At 34.7% G+C, this 19,841-nt stretch overlaps 2 protein-coding genes and 1 pseudogene across 2 annotated transcripts in view; 2 read left to right on the forward strand and 1 right to left on the reverse strand.

Moving 5' to 3' along the window:
* LOC111395005 overlaps positions 1-7,315 on the forward strand; it is a 52,300-nt pseudogene extending 44,985 nt beyond the window's left edge.
* A 1,910-nt stretch (positions 7,316-9,225) lies between these two features.
* Positions 9,226-12,287, reverse strand: LOC111395501 (L-ascorbate oxidase). Its single transcript, XM_023021519.1, has 4 exons — positions 11,889-12,287; positions 11,526-11,618; positions 11,160-11,372; positions 9,226-10,820 (listed from the first exon to the last, which is right to left on the reverse strand). Exons 1-4 carry the CDS (start codon positions 12,141-12,143, stop codon positions 9,684-9,686), a joined length of 1,698 nt encoding a protein of 565 aa, XP_022877287.1. The 5' UTR covers positions 12,144-12,287; the 3' UTR covers positions 9,226-9,683.
* Positions 12,288-17,519: 5,232 nt separating this feature from the next.
* Positions 17,520-19,841, forward strand: part of LOC111395006 (protein VACUOLELESS1-like) — a 10,536-nt gene continuing 8,214 nt past the window's right edge. The window contains exons 1-2 of the mRNA XM_023021032.1: positions 17,520-18,450; positions 19,346-19,636. Of these exons, the coding sequence (XP_022876800.1) occupies positions 17,677-18,450; positions 19,346-19,636 (1,065 nt within the window). The 5' untranslated portion in view covers positions 17,520-17,676. The remainder of the gene's footprint in view (positions 18,451-19,345; positions 19,637-19,841) is intronic.

The raw sequence follows: 19,841 nt of genomic DNA on the forward strand, positions 1-19,841 counted from the left end.
AAAAAGCATGTTTTACAGTTTGGCCAATGAAAGCTTCTTTTTTTATTTTTTTTATTTTTATATATTTTGAGATGGTTTAGAAACAGCAATAAATGACTTAGCTTAATAATAGAGCAATTAAAATTAATTTCAATTACAATGAATATATGGAATCCGAATTGGGTATATAGTATTTCCCAAAATATTAAACATGTCACAAAGTAATACTTGGATTATAAAAATGACATAGTAAATCTTAAATATTTATTTTGTAATGATGTAGATACGAAAATTTCCCATAGATATTTCAACCCGGTCAAACCAACACCTATTTAGCCTAATCCCATTAGGCATTCATATACACTACCCATTATCACAAACAACCAAACATAACCCTAGCCCATTCACTATACAAGGCCAACTCAATCAACTCTTCCTATGACCTCGCCTAATTATCAATTAAGATTGACCCATCCCAATTATCATCATCACTCAAATGCTCACCCCAAACCCGCTACACATACCCATATGGGAAAAAAAATCATATTTCACGTGTGTGTGTATATATAATTAAAAATATTTATTAATTAATTGTCACAGATACATAAATAAAGGTCAAAATTAATTTATTGGTTACATATTACCGAACTAATTAGTCATAGATTATTTCGATGTCACAAATCAAAAATTTTATAGGTTACAATTTATTTCATTGGTTACAATTCAAAAAAAATTATAGGTCACAGTTTATTCATCAGTTACAAATTTTTAAATTTTTTGGTCACAAATTAGTTTTTGGTCACAGATAATCAAATAAGTGGTCGTATACACCAAATATTAGGTCACATACCACTACCACCAATGGCCACTTGCAACCGTCCTTACCTGGTTAGTATTACAACACCGCCACCACGCACCACCGCCATCACCATCACTAACTGCCAACGCCACCATCGACCCGTTGCCACCATCGTATAAAAAAAAAAAAAAAGAACACTACCTCCGCTCCCTGCAATACCACTAAACAAAACAACTACAGTCACCGTTTGTACCACACCACCAACAAAAACCATCGCCACCGCCTGTATACCACCACCACCAACAAACACCCATATCTCATGACATCCCATCAACAACCACTGTTGCCACTTCCACAACCACCACCACCACCACCTTACCACTGTCAACCAACATCACAACTACCATCACCTAAAAACCAACAACAAATCAGATCCCACTACCACTGCAGCCACCGCTAAGATATGAAAATACAAGCCACAAAGCCCCAAAAATCACAGATCGAAAAAGAGAAAGAAATAACATCCTAAAACCCCATGTCAGCACTAGTCGCCGTTCGAACTTGTAAGCAACACATACTTTTCTCGTCATTCGCACCAGTCGCCTTTCGAATCAGCAGCTTTAACCAATGTCAACAGCGTTGCCATTCGCACCAATCACTGTTTGCATCGTTCATAGCAGCGTCGCCATTTGAATCAGTAGCATCGGCCTTTGGAAATAGTCCCCAATGTCAGTAGCGTCATTCTCATACACTTGATTGGAGTCGAAAGGAGATATGAAGAGCGAGATGGTGGGGGAGAGAGAGACGAGAGAAAGACAAGAAATGATGTCTAAAGAGGATAGAAAAAAATGATTTAGGGTTTGTTTGAATTAGGTAGGGTGGATATAAATAATACTTGATTTTTGATTAAAAAACTTTTCCACCTGATTTTTGCACTACCATCTTGAAATGCCTGGATTCCTATAATTTCCTCTACCCATATACTTAGCCATACCCACTACCCATAGCCCAAACCTAGTACATTCTAACCCCAATCCTTAGCCCAAACGGCTGCCGTGAACGAGTTCCATCACCACCCCATCGTCGCCATCTACATCCACCACTATTACCTTCCCCATCCACCTACCATTACCCATTGTCGATACTTCATCTAGCCCCCACAGCATCTAACCCATACCACCTCCTATTTTTCACCATCATCGACAACCCTTAAGTCGCCAACTTTCCACGCAATCCTACATCCCTTCAAATCACTCAACCACCATTTTGTCAATGCTCTTCCTTATTAAACCACCGACATCAGACATAATATCACCATCACCGCACACTCAACCCAAATCACTATTAGAAACGAACCATAAGCCACCACAGACATGTCTAACATCCACCACCATGAACCATTCGCCGCTGCTGATCCTTCATTAATCACAACTCCTTCTCCCAATTTTATCAATACACCAACCACTAGTTGTCCCCATTGCTGAAATTGAAAGTAAAACTTCACTTTCATCATTACAATTTACGCAGCAGACAACACGACACCACATCTCCTGTAATGCAACAACCTCTATTTTCTCTGGCAGGCCCCCTCATCCCTTGCTACTCAGACATCATCAGATTTTCAGCAATCTCCAATTTTGGTTTTGCTCTATTTAATATTAACCTTTAGTTTTATTTCGATTCAGTTTGTTTATATATTTAAAATAAAAATATAAAAAAGTCAAAAAGAAATAGTAAAGGAAAGATAAAGAAGAAAAAAGAGATAAAGAGAATCTTCTGGAACTATTTGCATGTGATCTCTGGTTCTTGTTGATTGACGCAATGGTCTAGATGAGTTAGTCGCTGCTTTGCCATTGGAATCATGCCAACTTGAAATCGCAATTGGTCATATGGTTCTATTTTGTTGTTTTGGCTTGTCAAATTTCATTTAATTTCTAGTTGCAAAGTTTTCAATTTAAAAAAAATTAGTAAATAAATAAAATCATGTATGACTCTAATAACAACTCCTATACCTACACTAATTCCTTAGGTCATTATCACGATAGTGTGTTTTCCACATCACCTTTTCAATACTATTACCTCTTCTCTACTACCTATGTTGACACCATCCATTATCCTTCTAGGCAAGTTTAATCACAACCATGGAAATTTGATGGTTGGACTAGTCCATAATCATTTATAGATTGGCTCGACAATTTTGAAAAATTATTCAACTACGACAATTTGAGTGATTCACGTGGAATTTGTTATACTAAACAGTCACTTGTCGATTCTGCTAAAAGTTATTAGAAGTATTTTTATGCAATCGTCTAAGTCAACACTCAATCACTTTGTAGGATGAGATGAAACGTATTTTGAGTAATAACTAATAAGTATACCCCTATGTATTTTCGAAATCAATTCTTTTTGCACTTTAGGCAAGGTACTTCCACTGTTAGTGAGTATCTAGCACATTTCGAATGGTTATTAAACAATTGTTATATTTATGAGGCTCTCCACATCACATCGTCCAAGTTTACCAATGGTTTGAATCTTGAAATTTTCCCTAACGACATTCCTAGACCCCGATCCTTAGATAAGGCTTACCATGTGGCCAACTATTGGTATATATCATTTCGACTTCATCAATTATGTAAAAGCTCAGACATACCACCCCTGTCACTTCCTAAGTTTGTGTTAGTTCTTCTCCTAAAGAAGAAAATGAAATTTTTATCTTTGAACCAATTAACTGTTCTGATAGTGAGGACAAGAGTTATGAGACTTGTCTCGTATCTCGTATCACACTAATGTTTGATATAATTAACCACTCCAGTCACTTTCTAAGTCTATTTGTGTTAATCTTCCTTCTAAAGAAAATGATTTTTATTTTTATTTTTGAGCCAATTGACTCTTCTTATAGTGAGGATGAGAATTGTGAGACTTGTTTCGTATCTCCTATCACACTGACTTTTGACATAATTAACCATATTAAAGTTGAAGACTTACCTACAGTATTGTCATCTCTTTCAAACATTTTGCCTACCGCTAAATGTGTTTTTATAGTTGGTTTTGTTGTGACTTTACCTAAATGAATCATACATCTCGAGTTGCAACAATTTTTTCTGAGTCAATTATCCTCATGCACGCCTTTCCAATTGATATTCGATTGTTGCCTACTAATTATTGACATAATATGTTTGCTCTCACTTTTGTAGTCAATGTTCCTAATTTTCATGACATGATTAAAAGGACAATTCTTTTAAGTCATGAAACTTATGAACTTATTTTTGATGTGCAACATAGGTTAGGATACCTTAATCATATTTCCTATGCTTTCATGCGTGTTTCCTTGATTCAATTTCCTAAATACGTGAAGTCAATGATTTTTGATGATGCACATAAATAAAACGTTTTTGACTGGCCATCTCACTTAAATAAAATTCATATTTTCAAACATGGAAGAATAGTTTCCTTAATAGGGCTCATTTAAGCCTTCGATGCTGCAATTACTTTTTTATACAGTCTGGTCTGCAATGCTAGTCTGTTGTGCTCATCATTGTGCACAACCAATTAAAGTTTTTGAAGATGATTGGCAAAGTTTTTGCTTTTTAAACTTCCATGTCACACCTTACATTAGAAGGAAAGATCATTCTCCTTGTCTCTTGATATTCTTCCCCTAAATTCTCATTATTCTTTCTTGCGTCTTCTCTTTTTCCTTTCTCCTATTCTCTTTCTTATCTCTCCCTCTTTCCTTTATCAATTTTCTTCTTGTTCAATGCATCCTACTAAGTATAGTTCCCACGAAAGTTGTGTACTTAATTTAGTTTCGATTGATACTAACTTTAACCAAATAGCAAAAGCAAAATTACTTGAGCCGATGTTTGGCTTCCATTTTGTCATAAACTCATATTCAACTACACATTATTCCATAAAATAATTTTATATGTAAATTGAAAAGTTTTCCTTATTCTTAAATTACACATTTTCCAGAAAATCACTATTTCAAATATATTATCTTACAAAAATGGGGCTCAAACAAGGGCTGAGTTTTATAATGGTAAATTAAACATGTAACTAACTAAATACAAAACTTTTACCTAATTAAGAAACGTTTATGAGACTCAATTAATTAAAAGCACGAAGACCTTGAATTACCCATTAAAACCAACACCTATTTGAATTGAAGACCAATGTTCCTATTTTATTTAAGAATCTCTCTTGAGTAATGTTAAAACTATCCACGTATATGACTTTATTATATCTCTATGAATGACGCAAACATGTGAAGATGTATTAAATCACAAAAACATTCAATAAGATCATGCAAAGCATAGAGAAATCAATAAGGAACAAAAATTTTTGGTGCGATCCCTAGGGAATTGAGACAATTAAATTTTACTTCAGGCAGAAAGCTCCCTCTTTCTGTCAGAGATGGTGGAAGTGATGCTAGCACTTTGAGACGGCTGCCTTTTCTTTTGATCTAAATGTCTCTCCTGCGCCTTATCGAACTTTTCAATAATTGTAACTACATGCTATAATTCCTATTCTTTATCTCGAGCAAAATAAAAATTACAAATCTGATCAATTATTGATCAAGTAATTGAAATACATCAAAAGCCTAACAATCATTCAAACAAAACAAATATTTAAAGTCAAAATATGGAAATTAACATTAAAATATCAAAATGTAGTGTTCATTGTTATCCTAGAGTCTATACAATTAGTGGAGCATCATGTGATTACAAAATACGAATTTGATCAATAATCCATCACTTATGATTTAAGTGTAAAAAGAAGACGAAAATAATGTCGAAATATTGAATATTAAACACTTTTTGAATAATCTTCTTGAATCTATTTCTTCAAAGTCTTAGACAATATGAAATTCTTTGTAAGGAATGTGTTTTGTATCTAAAAGATTTACATTTGAGTGATAGATAAATAAATGTCCCTATATTTCTCGATTTAGGTTAAAACTTGTGACCTAAATTTTAATCCATGTAGAAGTAAATTTGGATTGCGAAAAAATTTTGAATTGCCCTGTATACCCATTCTATCGCATGGTAGAAGTAGTTGATCGCACAGTTATGGCATTGAACTTGCTGGTCAGATTGGCCAAGCCTTGCGATCGCAAAGCTATAACTTCTGTTTACTCTCCTCTTCTGTTCACCTCGAGTCCATTCTCATTTACATCATCAGTCCTTTATATTTCAATTCTTTATAAGTTGATCTTCATTCTCCAAAATCATCCATAAATGATACGTTTTCAAGTTCCGAAAGTTTTGTACATTAGTCCCCAAACTTTCCAAGTGTTGAATTTAGTTATCGAAACTTGTGAATCGTCTTTGTTTTCTCTTTTCATACATCTTATAAACACTAGAAATTTGGTTAGCCTCCAATTACTCAAAATCAACTCAAATTAAGATCAAAATCTTAATTTGGCTAATTTTATCCAAGTCTATTTTTAATACAAGTAACATAATTACACTAAATTATGTAGATATCCACTCAATTAGCCATAATTCATCAGGTGTAGAAGCGTGGATTTTCATTATTACTACGATGCATATTTGCTCAAAGAGTCATCCTTTGTAATGTATCGATAATTTAATACTAGGTTTGATCATCTATATTCCATTCATATATGAGTGTGTAAAACATGCTTATTAATGGCCTCAACTAATTGTAACTAGTCTATGCTTTAGTTTGGATCTAGAACTTTCTTTCGGCTGTCTTTAGATATGAATTACATCGTTCTTGTTAGAACTATACCCATCATTTCCCTTTAACAATTAGAAACTTAATTTTTCTTTATGCACTTAAGTAGGAAGTTTTAGTACATTTTGTCCTTTCTAATATAATGTTTGTGTTTAGTATAGAAATAAGAGCCAATTTGAATTACACATTAAAAAATTCTGTCAAGAATGATCTCTTTTTCGGCACATTTAACTTATTTTGTTTATAGGTTCATATTTTTGTATTTATTTCCATATGATATATAGCTATTGTTGAATGTTTTCTGTATCGCAGGACCGTGATTATTAGTTTCTTATAAGAGATGCAGTCAACGTATTCTGTTTTGTGATCATTCTACTTTGATGATATATACAGATTGGAACTTCAACCCTTTGGAATTGATGTGATTAACATTGTTCCTGGAGCCATCAAGTCGAATATAGGGAATTTTACTTCAGCCAGTTACAGCAAAATGCCGGAATGGAAATTGTACAAGAAGTTTGATGAAGTGATTCGAGGAAGGGCAAATTTGTCACAAAGCCTAAAATCTACCCCTACCGAAGAGTTTGCGGAGAAGACTGTCAATGTAGTGCTGGAAGATAACCCACCTGCACGGTTCTCTACAGGCCGTCTCTCCATTGTAATTTCAATAATGTACCATATGCCACTTTCGATTCGAGATTTTATTCTCAGGAAAAGATTCAACTGTTGAGGTACACACTCATTTTTTCATTGGCCCCAAGGATCTTATTTGAATATTGTTAAGTTTTCTCTGGAACTGAGGTTCTTTTGAGCCCAGTAGGTCGACACACCAAAAGAAAAAGGCCAAAAAATTTATATGTTACACAGTTATATCAATTTACTCGTGCATCTGTTCAGCAAATAGAATACTCTGTAGCGTAAATCCCTTGATAAATTTTGATTCCGGGCTCAAAAAATAATCAAACGAATACCAGTTTACATTAGCTCGACCCAAGACTTTCACCTTCACTTTGGACTGCTCTCTTTCTCTCTAACCCCACAAAGGAGAAGGGTGGTGGTGTTAGCAATACACAAAGGTATGGAAAGGAAGAAGAACAGTGATTGAATCTTACTCACAACTTCACATGGCTTCCCTCTCTCTCGGTTGCCTCTCTTCTCTCAACTCTCCTCTCCATTGCTACAACACACACACAACAAAAAACGGCTGGGAGATATATATATATATATATATATATATATGTGTTAGTTTAGGTCAGTCTAATTGGGTCTAGGATTCACTAAGTGGGCTACCAATTAACCTAAACTAATGGGTCAATATTCAACTCCATATTAATCACTAAATGGTCCAACTAACCAAATAATCATCCAACCAAACCCGAATCATCCAAAAGTGTAGTTCATCTCCTAGCCGAGCCAAGTCCATGGTGTCGATAAATAATCCGACAACTGTTTTAAATCATTGCCCGAATTACTGGATATCAGAAAACCCAACATACTCGTTAGTAAAGATTGTAATGGTTCTTGGTTTCAGTGTATCTGGGTGTTTGGATGAGTATAGTTTCATGTTTAGCATTCAAAATATCCTTCTTCCATCGTCCGATCCCCCCTTCCACTAGGAATGAATAGGATTGGAAGGCAAGTTGCACCTGAGAAAGAATAAGGTATTTGGGAGCTGTGTTGCTCTCATCCTCTTGAATATGATTTTCGACTCTTTTTGAATTCACTGGTTCATTTTTTTAGGATAGCTTTCGGCCTTGTTTGTTTTGCTTTTTTTGGCAAGTTTCCTTAGCGATATTCACCGAACTAGTTACTTTGTTATCTTTTTTATCACTTGAAGAGGACGATATACCAACTCCTCCACAGCATACTGTGATTAGCTGATAATTTCAACCAGCTACTTTTAAGATGATTCATAGTACCATATTTCTTCGTAAATAATTTCATGTTTGTTTGAAGGCTAGAATGAAATTCATTCATATCTTGAGAGGAAGTTTCTTGCAAACTGTCACAAGCTGGGTTGCTTGGTTTGATAATTTCAACTCAACGACTTTTAAGATGATTCATAGTACCACATTTCTTCGTAAATAATTTCATGTTTGTTTGACTTTGAAGGCTAGAAAGAAATTCGTTCATATCTTGAGAGGAAGAAAGAAATTCGTTCATATCTTGAGAGGAAGTTTCTTGCAAACTGTCACAAGCTGGGTTGCTTGGTTTGATAATTTCAACTCAGCGACTTTTAAGAAGATTCATAGTACCACATTTCTTCGTAAATAATTTCATGTTTGTTTCACTTTGAAGGCTAGAAAGAAATTCATTCATATCTTGAGACGAAGTTTCTTGCGAACTGTCACAAGCTGGGTTGCTTGGTTCAATTTGACATTTGATTATTCATGTTTATTTGATTTTGAATTTGTCTTTACTTATGAAGTTAATCTAACCATTCCATCGACCAAAAGCCGCAAGTTCATGGACAACTCAATTACCATTTTTGGGGATAAATCTACACGAACCAGGCCTCGTGGCATTTAAGTAAAAATGCCTCATTCGGCGCAAAAGAAAAATATATGAACAATTACTTTTATTTCTCAAAAGTATATGCTCATCGACAATATAGATATTTTTTTCAGTAATAAAATTTAAAACTTGCAGGCTATGCTTAATATGGACGACATCAATGGTTAATCGAAAATATTGTATTTCATTTTTATTCTGCATTACTGTATGGTAAAGACCGATCAAGCTAACAAATATACAACAAAATTTAAAGTACTTGTATTGCTTATAAATTTTTCTAAGTACAAATTGACTCTAAATAGGTAAAGAATAACATCGTCTACACTAGAAGGAATAACTGAAAAAATGATAAATGACCATGTACACCCCTAAAAAGAGAGGAATTTAGGCCCTACACTGTTTTTTAGACGAAAAAAAAGGGAAAACTCCGGTTTTTAACATTTCATTGAAAAATACGCCCAGGAAATTACACATTGATTGGAACTTCGGTTACTTTACTTTGAAAAAAATAAAAAATAAAAAACTTACAATAGTTGAAACTTGTCAATAGTTATTGCAGCTCTATGAGAAATTACAATAATTGTTACTATTTAAAAATTGTATTTTTCTTGGCGTATTATTCAATAAAGTGTTAAAAAATCGGAATTTTCAATCTTGATCCCTAATTTTAGTATGTTTCCCCCAAAAAAAAGTCCTATGGCCTGTGGAAGCCTTTGGTATCACCACATCCCATTATTGATTTGGGCAATGGACCAACTTTCTCAATACCTTCTTCAAATATAACTCCCATACCCATGAAGAAATGGGACTCTATATGGCAATGAAAAGCCCAAACTCCCGGGTTATCGGCCCGAAATCTCAAAGCAGTCCATCCATATGGATGAACAGGCACTGTGTTTTTCATAATTGGGTTTACTAGGTTGAAGTTTTTGGGATCCTTAGTTTTGTCAAACTTGCCCTTGCCATAACCCAAAACCCAAAAATCATGTCCATGTAAATGCCATGGATGTGTCTCACTATTGTTGGGGTTCATTGTGTTGGCATTCTGCAATATGATATCCACCGTTGTATTGAACTTATTTCTGTAGATGCCAGTGCTTGTAGTGGCATTCACATTCTTGGCAACGCTGTAAATGTCGTAGTTCGCAAAGTCGTACCCGTCAGGGGGAGGAGAAGGGTCGAAGGCATCGGTAAAGTTGTACTTAAGTGCGATGAGATATGGCGTGTGCGGGAGATTGTACGAGGCGTTGTTGATGGACCAACGGCGGACGCCGTTGATATTGTTTTGTGTATTGAGCATCACAATTACTCGGTCAGATGTCTGAGGAGGAGGGTGGATATAACCTTGGCGTGATTTTATTGCAATGCTTTGAGTCAGCCGTGGTTCGTTGTCATTCCAATGCGGTCCGGGAGCTGGAACCGTTGGAGGGTTTCGTCGTGGATGGTTCGGATAATAGTTAAAGATGGCTAAACCATTTGTAGTATTGCTATTCCTGCTTACAATTTTTGCACTTGCCCAGTAGTTTCTAGAAGGATCTTGATCGGCCGTAATTAGGACGGAATATGTCTCACCGGAGTAAATGAACAAGTTTTTTACAACAAAGGGTTCGACATAGTGACCATCAGCTTCAACAACAGTCATGTTATGTCCTTCAATTTCAAAATTCAACGCGGATAAGGCTGTTAGGCTTCCGATTCGGAGTCGATACGTTTTTCGAGGAATCACTGTCAGCGCATAAGGTGTACATTCAGGATTTGTGGCATTGCAAAGACTTGCTTGAATGCCTGGTGTACTGCAATTGAACCTTCCCTTGCCTTGTATCAGAATAGACTGAAAAATTAAGAGAAACCCATTAGTCACTTCACATGGAATATAACCACTACTTAAAACCAGCTTGCAAGGGGAGAGTGTCATGAGCTATGAGGCGGAGCCAGCGCCCGACGAGCTTCCGCTGGAAATATTTCCCCTCGTATTGGGCGGCTGCTCGTGGCCGTCGAGCTCCGCCCTAACTCAGATGAATTATTGGATCCGCCAATGAACTTGTTTTGTTGTGCTTAAAAAGTACTATAGAAGTTACTAATAGTACAACCAAAAGCCTGCATTAAGTCTTAACGAATGTAGGGTGCAATTAAAGTCATCATAGACGGGAATAGGTTGGGATAAACTTACTTGAGGTTCTCCAACCCAAACAAAGGGTATGGAAGAGAGGCCTGCAACTTGTTCATATGTGCTGGCGTGATACCAATCAGTAAGGATTATACTTCTATCATAGTCATACGAAAAGGGCTCGGATTCTCCTTCGGGAAGCGATACACGAATCGATCCGTACAGCCCCGCTTCTCTTTGCATACCATAGTGTGCATGGTATAAATATGTCCCTGGCTGCAGAACAAGGAAAAAACATAGTGAACTACTAAACCAACAACTGAAATTCATTTGGTTCCGCCTTAAAACCGACATGCAAGACGTGACTTTTCACGAGTTATGTGGGACGACTCAAAGTAGTCACAAAGGTTTAATTAAAGAAGAACGTACTCTATCGACAATAAATTTGTACACAAATGTGTCTCCAGGTAAAATAGGACACTGTGTCACCCCTTCTGTTCCATCGAACCAAGGCGTTCCAATCTGCAAAAAACAAGAATCCTTTAGCCGACATGCATGAACTTGTTACGCCTCTTCCAGAGAGACTCCACAGATGACCACATGGCAGCCACATAGAGAGTGATACTAGGCCCACACTCCATATCTTTCTGGCAATGTGACGATTTGCCAAACCCCATGAAGAGGCCGAACCCCTGTGGAGAGTTCGAACCCATGTGACCGGCCAAACACCCTTTTTCACTAAGTTTTTTTAATCAAAAAAACTAAATTGATAAACAAAATTCAGCAAGTCACCTGTCTTATTCCATGCCAGTGGATTGCAACATTTTCTGTTAACAAACTGTTTTTGAGCTCTACAATAATTGTATCCCCCTGCTGAGCAACGATACTCGGCCCTGGCGTTTTTCCATTGACGGTAATAGCAAGCTTTTTATAGCAATCTGGAGACTTAAATTCATACTTCGCTTCCCATTTGTAATGGCGAACTCTACCCTCAACCAATGGAACAGTAAAAAAACAAATTAGAACAAAACATGCTAAGAAATTCATCGAACTACTCCCAAGAAACTCCACGTTTCTTCTACTGAAAAGCTGAGTACGAAAAGAACAGAGAAAGAATCAGACCGAACTCGACCAAACGAACAAATGGTTCAGTCCTGTAAAACTAACAAATTTAGAAAGTTGATTGGTTGCAAAAATGCTTTAATTGTGTCTTCCTTTATACATACAGAGGCTTTCTTAAATAAAGTGCATAAAAAATGAAAATGTCTAACGTTTGACCGGGCGCAACTTGCAAGTTGTCTCTGGTCAAAGTTTTTTGGTCAGACTTAATAAAACGAGAAAACAGTAACGATATTTTGTAGAAAAGTAGAGAAATGTTTGAAAACTCAAAGCCTAGGCCTTCTGAGTTGAAATGGAGATATTTATTTGAATAAATGAAAAGATCAAAACACACTACTTGTTATTTTATTTAAAATAATTTTTTGGCAGATTTCCTATAATTGATTTTTCGAAATAACTAGAAAACATGGAAGCAAATTGATACAAAGACTATAATATCAGTTTAAATTTTTAAATGAAATAGCTTAAGATAATATCGAGCAATTAAGTGTATTGAATTATTGTTGTGCTCTTGTCAAATAGTGAAATTTGTGAGAGATCAACTTGTATTTTTAAGGACACGCTGGAGTTTAAAACGTAATTAAAGAAATTTCATTTTAAATGAACTTCGCTATTAAACACCCGTTTGGCCCCTATTTTTTCAAATTAAAATGGGTGCAATAGTATTTATTTATTTGAAAATGAGTGGTTGAAAAAAGAAGGAAAATTTTTCGATTTACGTATACTATTATTGTATAAAAGACTGTAGATTGAAAATATGAGAGAAAAAAATTTAATTTAATTTAATAGGGGCACTTTTAGTTAAAGTCATTAATAAGCATTAAATTCCTAAGGGGCACTTTTAGTTAAAGTCATTAATAAGCATTAAATTCCTATTAGAAAAGTATTACTAAAGGAAAGATATAAATGATTTTGAATTTTTTTTTCCCCTAAATTTATGCATCTCAATTCATGGAAATTTCCGTTTCAATTAAAAAAAAAATAGATCCCGTCACTTATGCAACAACTTAAATAAAATATAAATATATTGTTTTTTTATGAGGTCATGAAACTAATTTTTTCTTTATTCATATGAATTATTCCATGAGATTAAGGATAAAAGTTGGGGAAAGTTTATTTATAAAAACTTAGTTTAAATTGAGAATTATGCCTATACAGAGTTATTTCCATTGAATGGCGAGAATTCTTAAGAAACTAAAAATAAATTCTTTTAGTTTCATTGTAGCAGTCGAAATGATATATTCTCATTTTATGTCACAATGCCTTGTTCCTTACATTGGAACAAAAAAAAAATAATAAAAAAATAAAATAAAAAAATAAAAAAATTTATTATACAATATATAATTTGCTTTGACCTCCCCAAACAAACCCATGCTTCATTGCAAAAATTATCAAGTTGAGAGAGAGAGAGAGAGAGATTAATCTCATTTAAGAACTTACAATATTAAAAACTAAATAATTACTTATCTATAAATATAGAGTCTGTTTGGGAGTGATTTTGAGAATTGATTTTTTGACCGTTAGGGAAAAAGTAGGGTCCACCTGTGAGAGAAGAAGTCAAATATGACGGCTGAAATAGTTAAATAACGGTCAAAAAATCAATTTTTTGGGAGGAAAAATCGCTCCCAAACAGGCCCATAATTTCATGACTAGCAACGTGGACGTCCACATCAAGAAATCAACTTTTTGTGTTCATTATGAAATTTTTGAATCAAAATCCTAGGTTTCATAAAAATTAATATAAAAACATTTTAAATTGAAAAGTGACTAAAAACATAAATCTGAAAGATGCTTTATTGATTTAGATAATTTAAAAAATTAAACGACAAACTTTATATTTTTATATTTTAAATAACATTGTTGGTTCCTTTGACGAGAAACCGCGTTGCTTTATTCCCAAATCACCACTTTGGGAAGCTACCTTGCATGTGATTTGACTAACACAAATTGGTCAAATTTATATTTTTCAAAAAAGGAGGCGCCTTGAGCTGTTGACATGTTCCCATCGGCTGGATTTAATTTAATACAATATTCATATAAATTAGGATGAGATAATAAGCAATTTTATTGTAAACACATGGCTTGTTTAATAGGATAATAATGGACACATATAGATAATATTTTAAAAATAAAATAAAATATCAACATTATTGAAAAAAATAGCTAAAAAATTCTTATAAGCAATACTAAATTTTTATCTTTAACAATGTATCACAAGATAGTTGTTCGTTTAAACATACTTGAAACCATAAAAAGAATAGCTGCTTGAAACCGTATATGTTGTTTAATTTTATATACTTAATGTGAAATTTTACATTTAACATATATGGGGCTGTTTGATAGTCATTTTTACGTAAAAATACATTTTAGAATAGTAAATTGATGTGAAATGTGTGGTTGAAAAAAAGAAAAAAAATTATTTACGTGTAATATTATTTTAATAAAGAATGTGTGATTGAAAAAAAGAAAAAGAAAAATACATTTTGAAAAAAAAAGCTACCAAACGGGGCCACAAAACAATATCGAAAATAAATAAAACAGAAAATCTACATTTATTTTGTTTAATACTATGTACTAAGTCATTGTTTGATTTTGATAAAAATCAATTTTTTGTTTATTATGATAAAAGTTGATGAAATGTATAATTGAAAAGTGATGAGTTTCATGAAATGTATTATTAAATTAATTGTTGACTTTAACTTATATATTTTTCAATTTTTTTTTAGTTAAATCAAACGGTCACAAAATATATTAGTCTATAAAATTTATGGTGTGAGTTTGCCATTGATATATTGTTTTTTTCTTTGTTTTTCACATTCGTTGTCGCTGATATGATCTTTTGGTTTTTATATTACAATCTACATGTGCGACTCTTTGAAAGTCTAACCATGTTTGTGTTAGATCTTCCATATTATTGACATTAACAAAGGTCTAATGAACACTCAAATCTTTCTAGCTAATCTTTCATAAAGAGGTTTAGCAGTAAAGTCAACTTATAAATCTAAATATTCTAAAGCATTTTAACATAAATCGTTAATATTATTTGTGAAAACCCAATCTTGAGATAATCCTACTTTTATTTTTAAGTTTTCTATCAAAGTAATTTGTCGAAACACATTAAATTTGTAATTTTTTTCTTGCTTTTTTCATTTTTCGTTTTCGCTATCGTTGACTGGAACTTAACAATATCAAGATATAGTTTTTCAAAATATACTTTAATACTAAACTTGCATCTGTATTAAAATATATTGAGAGGCATGTAGGTTTTTTATTTTTTTATTTTTTATTTTAACTACGAGAGGCATATAGCAGGTGTAAAAGGTGCGCGCTAACGAATGAATATTGTTGATGACATTGCTTAAGAACAATTCAAATCGTACATTCGACCACATAATCTTGGAATATATTTATTTTCTTTTTATGCATAAATTTTTAATGTTCAAGTTGAAAGTTAATTGAGATGAATTTATTTATTTTTGATTAATACATCTACAGAATTTTATAGGTAAGATGAATACACAGGCACAGGCACAAGCACAGGCCCACCACACCCACGACTCGGCTGGTCGGACAGCAGCGGCGCGCACGTGTGTGGCCTTTGGATTAATCTAGACATTGTCTAAAATTTTCCCCTTTTAAAGACTATTGGTACCTCTTGGGGTCCAAACCCATATCCAAACTTGAAGTTTATTAAGTGGTTCAAGGTTGTATTTGCAACCTATGTTGGATTGGAACATTTTTCCAATTCTTTCCCATTTATTCCTCTTATTTATTGTCCAACTTTCAACCATAATTTCTCATTCATATTGAAGTGATCGACCCGGCCGGTCGGACGGCAGCGGCACGTACGTGTGTGGCCTTTGGATTAGTCTAGACATTGTCTAAAACTCCCCCCTTTTAAAGACTATTGGTACCCCTTGGGGCCCAAACCCATATCCAAACTTGAAGTTTATTAAGTGGTTCAAGGTTGTATTTGCAACCTATGTTGGATTGGAACATTTTTCCAATTCTTTCCCATTTATCCTCTTATTTATTATCCAACTTTCAACCATAATTTCTCATTCATATTGAAATGATTTTTCACAATTAAATATTCTACACTCATCTACTCGGAACGTAGAATTTAATTGAACATTAATCTTGATACATCGAACATCGGGTCCCACTTAAAATTGTGGTCAAAATTGACCCAATAGACCCACCATTTCCAACAGGTGCATCTTCATTAAGATTATCCTAAATTCATTGTCTTCGATTGTTGCATCATATTCTGCATCATCTGGATCTTCCATTGAAGAGTACATGGCAATGGTACACAATATGGAAGGGATAGCAAAGGGAAGCCCGTATTATTGCTATGTATGCAACTTTCTTTGTAACAAAGATGCATGCACAGTCTTTGTTTCGGTTAAAGATGGAATATTGCAAATGAAATAGCTTATGTATAATTATGAAATTTGGCAATCGAAAATCCTTGGATGCCATGACAATGTCTCTGGAAGTGGGGTTGTTTTTCATTGATATGTATAAAATTTGGATTAAAGTTGTTAGAACAGTTGAAACACTGTCCATCGATTTTTAGGTAGTGCAATGACTCTGGATTCGTTGATGGTATATTAGCACACTTTTTGTTCATTTTAACACATTGACCTTCCTTTTGGGGGTATTGTATATTGTTAAGCGTTATAATATATTTTCAAATTTTTTTTTTATTTCCTCACTTTTTATGGGTTTGTCATTGAGTTTGTGTCGCTTTTTCTAAATTTTGTCATTTTTGGTGCGTGTCACTTTTTTAATGTGTAACTTTTTCTTAATTTGTATCACTTTTTAAATTTCGTTACTTTTTTCTAAATTTCTGTCGCTTTTTTGAATTTTCATCACTTAATAATTATTACTTTTGTCACTTTTTTAAATCGTCTTTTTGAAATTTTTATTACCTTTTTTAGTAACAAACATAACTTTTTAATAAAAGTCACATTGTTTAATAACAAAATTTACTAAATTTTTAAAAGTGATATTTTTATAAAAAATTTACACAGTATTTTTTTATTTCCAAAATAATTTTCATTTGATTTTTCAAAAGATTCATAATTTTAAGGATATTTTTGTAAGTTGTTCTTTTGAAATTCGATGTTGAAAAGCATGGCGAAACTCATATTCTGTTCTGGCCCAATCCTGTCCTACCCCACCCTGATAAGCCTAGACGTGATCTAGAAACTTCATGGGCCAATGGTGGGCTGGACTTTGCCCAATACAATGTTGGCCCAATTTGAGAAACGCAATCCCCTCCATTAGAAATCGCATCTTCATGAATTGCAACTCTTCTCTCTCCCCCATCCCCGAAACTTTTGCAATCATTCTTCAACTTTTTCTCCTTCAATTCTGCAGATCAAATAAACCCAAATTGATAACAGAAGTACTAAATTAGTACAAAAGTTGATAACTTTAAGCTTTACCAATAATGGCCGGAGTTTCAGTAGCGGCAGAGTGGCAGCTGCTGTACAACCGGTACTACCGGAAGCCGGAACTGTACCAGATGCAGTGGAAGCACGTTGACCTCACAAAGAGCAAGGTAGCCTGTGCACCTTTCGGAGGTCCCATCGCCACCATCCGCGACGACGCGAAGATCGTCCAGCTCTTCGCCGAGTCGGCCCTTCGCAAGCTCCGCATCTTCACCTCCTCCGGCCGATTGATTTCCGAGACCGTCTGGAAGAATCCCGGTGGTCGCCTCATCGGTATGTCATGGACCGATGATCAAATTCTAATCTGCATCACCCAAGACGGCACTGTTTATTTTTATAATATCCATGCCGAATTAATCAATAATTTTTCTTTGGGCAAAGAGTGTTTCGAAAGTAGCGTTGTCGAGTGTGTGTTCTGGGGAAACGGTGTCGTTTGTATCAATGAGGCGTTTGGGATTTTTGCGGTGCCGGATTTGAAGAATCCCAGGGCCGTTAAAATGGCGGACTGTAATTTGGAGGATTTGCCTCATTGTATAGCTGTGATTGAGCCGCAGTACACTATGTCTGGGAATGTGGAGGTTTTGTTGGGGATCGGGGATCATGTCTTGTTGGTAGAAGAGGATGGGGTGCAGCAGCTTGGTGTAGGTATAGGGCCTTTGCAGAAGATGATGGTTTCGAGGACTGGGAAGCTTCTGGCATCGTTCACACATGACGGGAGGCTTCTGGTTATGTCAACGGATTTTTCAAATATTATCTTTGAGTACACTTGTGAGGTATAATTAGTTGCGTCGAAAGGATTTGTGAATTTCAACTCAAAATTATATGGACAAACAAAGTGCTTCTCCATTGCAGTGGTTGATTTGTTTGGAAAAAAGTTGTCTTTATGGTTTAAATGCATACTATATAACGTCAAAAGTGCCACTCAATAATGGTTAAACTGGATGAGCTGGTTGAGGTTGGGGTATCCTAGCTAGGACCTGTATCTCTAGCATTATGGCTTACCGTTTGTTTGATTTTTCTTTGTAATGCCAACCATAACCTTTTGTTACGGTAGTGCTCAAAATGGATGAAGTGATTCTGCTGTGCTTTCCAAATCAGAATCTGGAAATAACAGTCTTAGGATTTCAGGTTGAATAGTAAGAGTTGGAAAATAGTCTTTTTTGCATCATTATGACTTCTGAGTTTTCTGTGGACATCATATGTCAGTGGTCCATTTAATAAATCAGAAGGTACAGGCCAAAAAATTACCTAGTTTTAGAATTGTTTATTCTGTTATCTTCTTGAGCATCTTTATATCAGCTGACCATAGAATTAAGCCTTATGTAAAATACATAGATGGAGAACATTGATGATTCACATAGATGTTGTCTTGCTGAGTACTTAGTAACGACATCAATGAGATCATATTATTTCAATTTAATCAGCCTATCAACTGAATATTGGACTACAAAATGGAGAATTGACTGCCTCTGGGGTTACGAATATAAAAAGCATTTTTTGTCTTAGGGATGATGGGTATGTATAGCAAATAAGCAAGTTATTAACTGTGAACTACATCTAGAGTCCAATTATATATATTGTTGTACTCTCAAGGTCTCAATTTAAAAAATGAGGCTGGCATGTACATTTCAATCTTTCTGATGTTCTCCACTATCTTTGTGTGTATAGTCAGCTCTTCCACCTGAACAGCTGGCTTGGTGTGGAATGGACAGTGTCTTACTATACTGGGATGATATGCTATTGATGGTAGGTCCTTATGGTGATCCTGTGCGCTACATATACGATGAGCCCATAATCCTTATCCCTGAGTGTGATGGAGTAAGGATACTTTCTAACACAAGCATGGAATTTCTACATCGAGTTCCAGACTCCACAGTATCTATCTTTCAGATTGGGAGCACCCTTCCTGCTGCTTTGTTATATGATGCCCTGGATCACTTTGACCGGCGGAGTGCCAAGGTAGTCAAGCCTTTTACTTTTATCAATAGATGTTCCATTTTTTATTGGTAATTATCTATCAGTGAAATGTTAGCTTTTTGTAGTTTAAACTTTACACTTCTAGATCATTAGTTGTTGATCTCAAAAATGTGCCAACAAAATCTCAATCATGTCCTCTCCGTGCAAGCATCACTTGCACACTCAAACACCATGTTAGGAGGCAAAA

This window comes from Olea europaea, chromosome 6 (assembly GCF_002742605.1).
Source record: "Olea europaea var. sylvestris chromosome 6, O_europaea_v1, whole genome shotgun sequence".
Taxonomy (NCBI): domain Eukaryota; kingdom Viridiplantae; phylum Streptophyta; class Magnoliopsida; order Lamiales; family Oleaceae; genus Olea; species Olea europaea.

Bases quoted from the DNA above. Each gene is read 5' to 3' on its own strand.
- LOC111395501 (XM_023021519.1), bottom strand. From the start codon at position 12,143: ATGAATTTCTTAGCATGTTTTGTTCTAATTTGTTTTTTTACTGTTCCA. The intron at 11,373-11,525 runs GTACGTTCTTCT...CTTGTTCTGCAG, and splicing joins ACAAATTTATTGTCGATAGA to CCAGGGACATATTTATACCA. The intron at 10,821-11,159 runs GTAAGTTTATCC...TTAATTTTTCAG, and splicing joins TTTGGGTTGGAGAACCTCAA to TCTATTCTGATACAAGGCAA.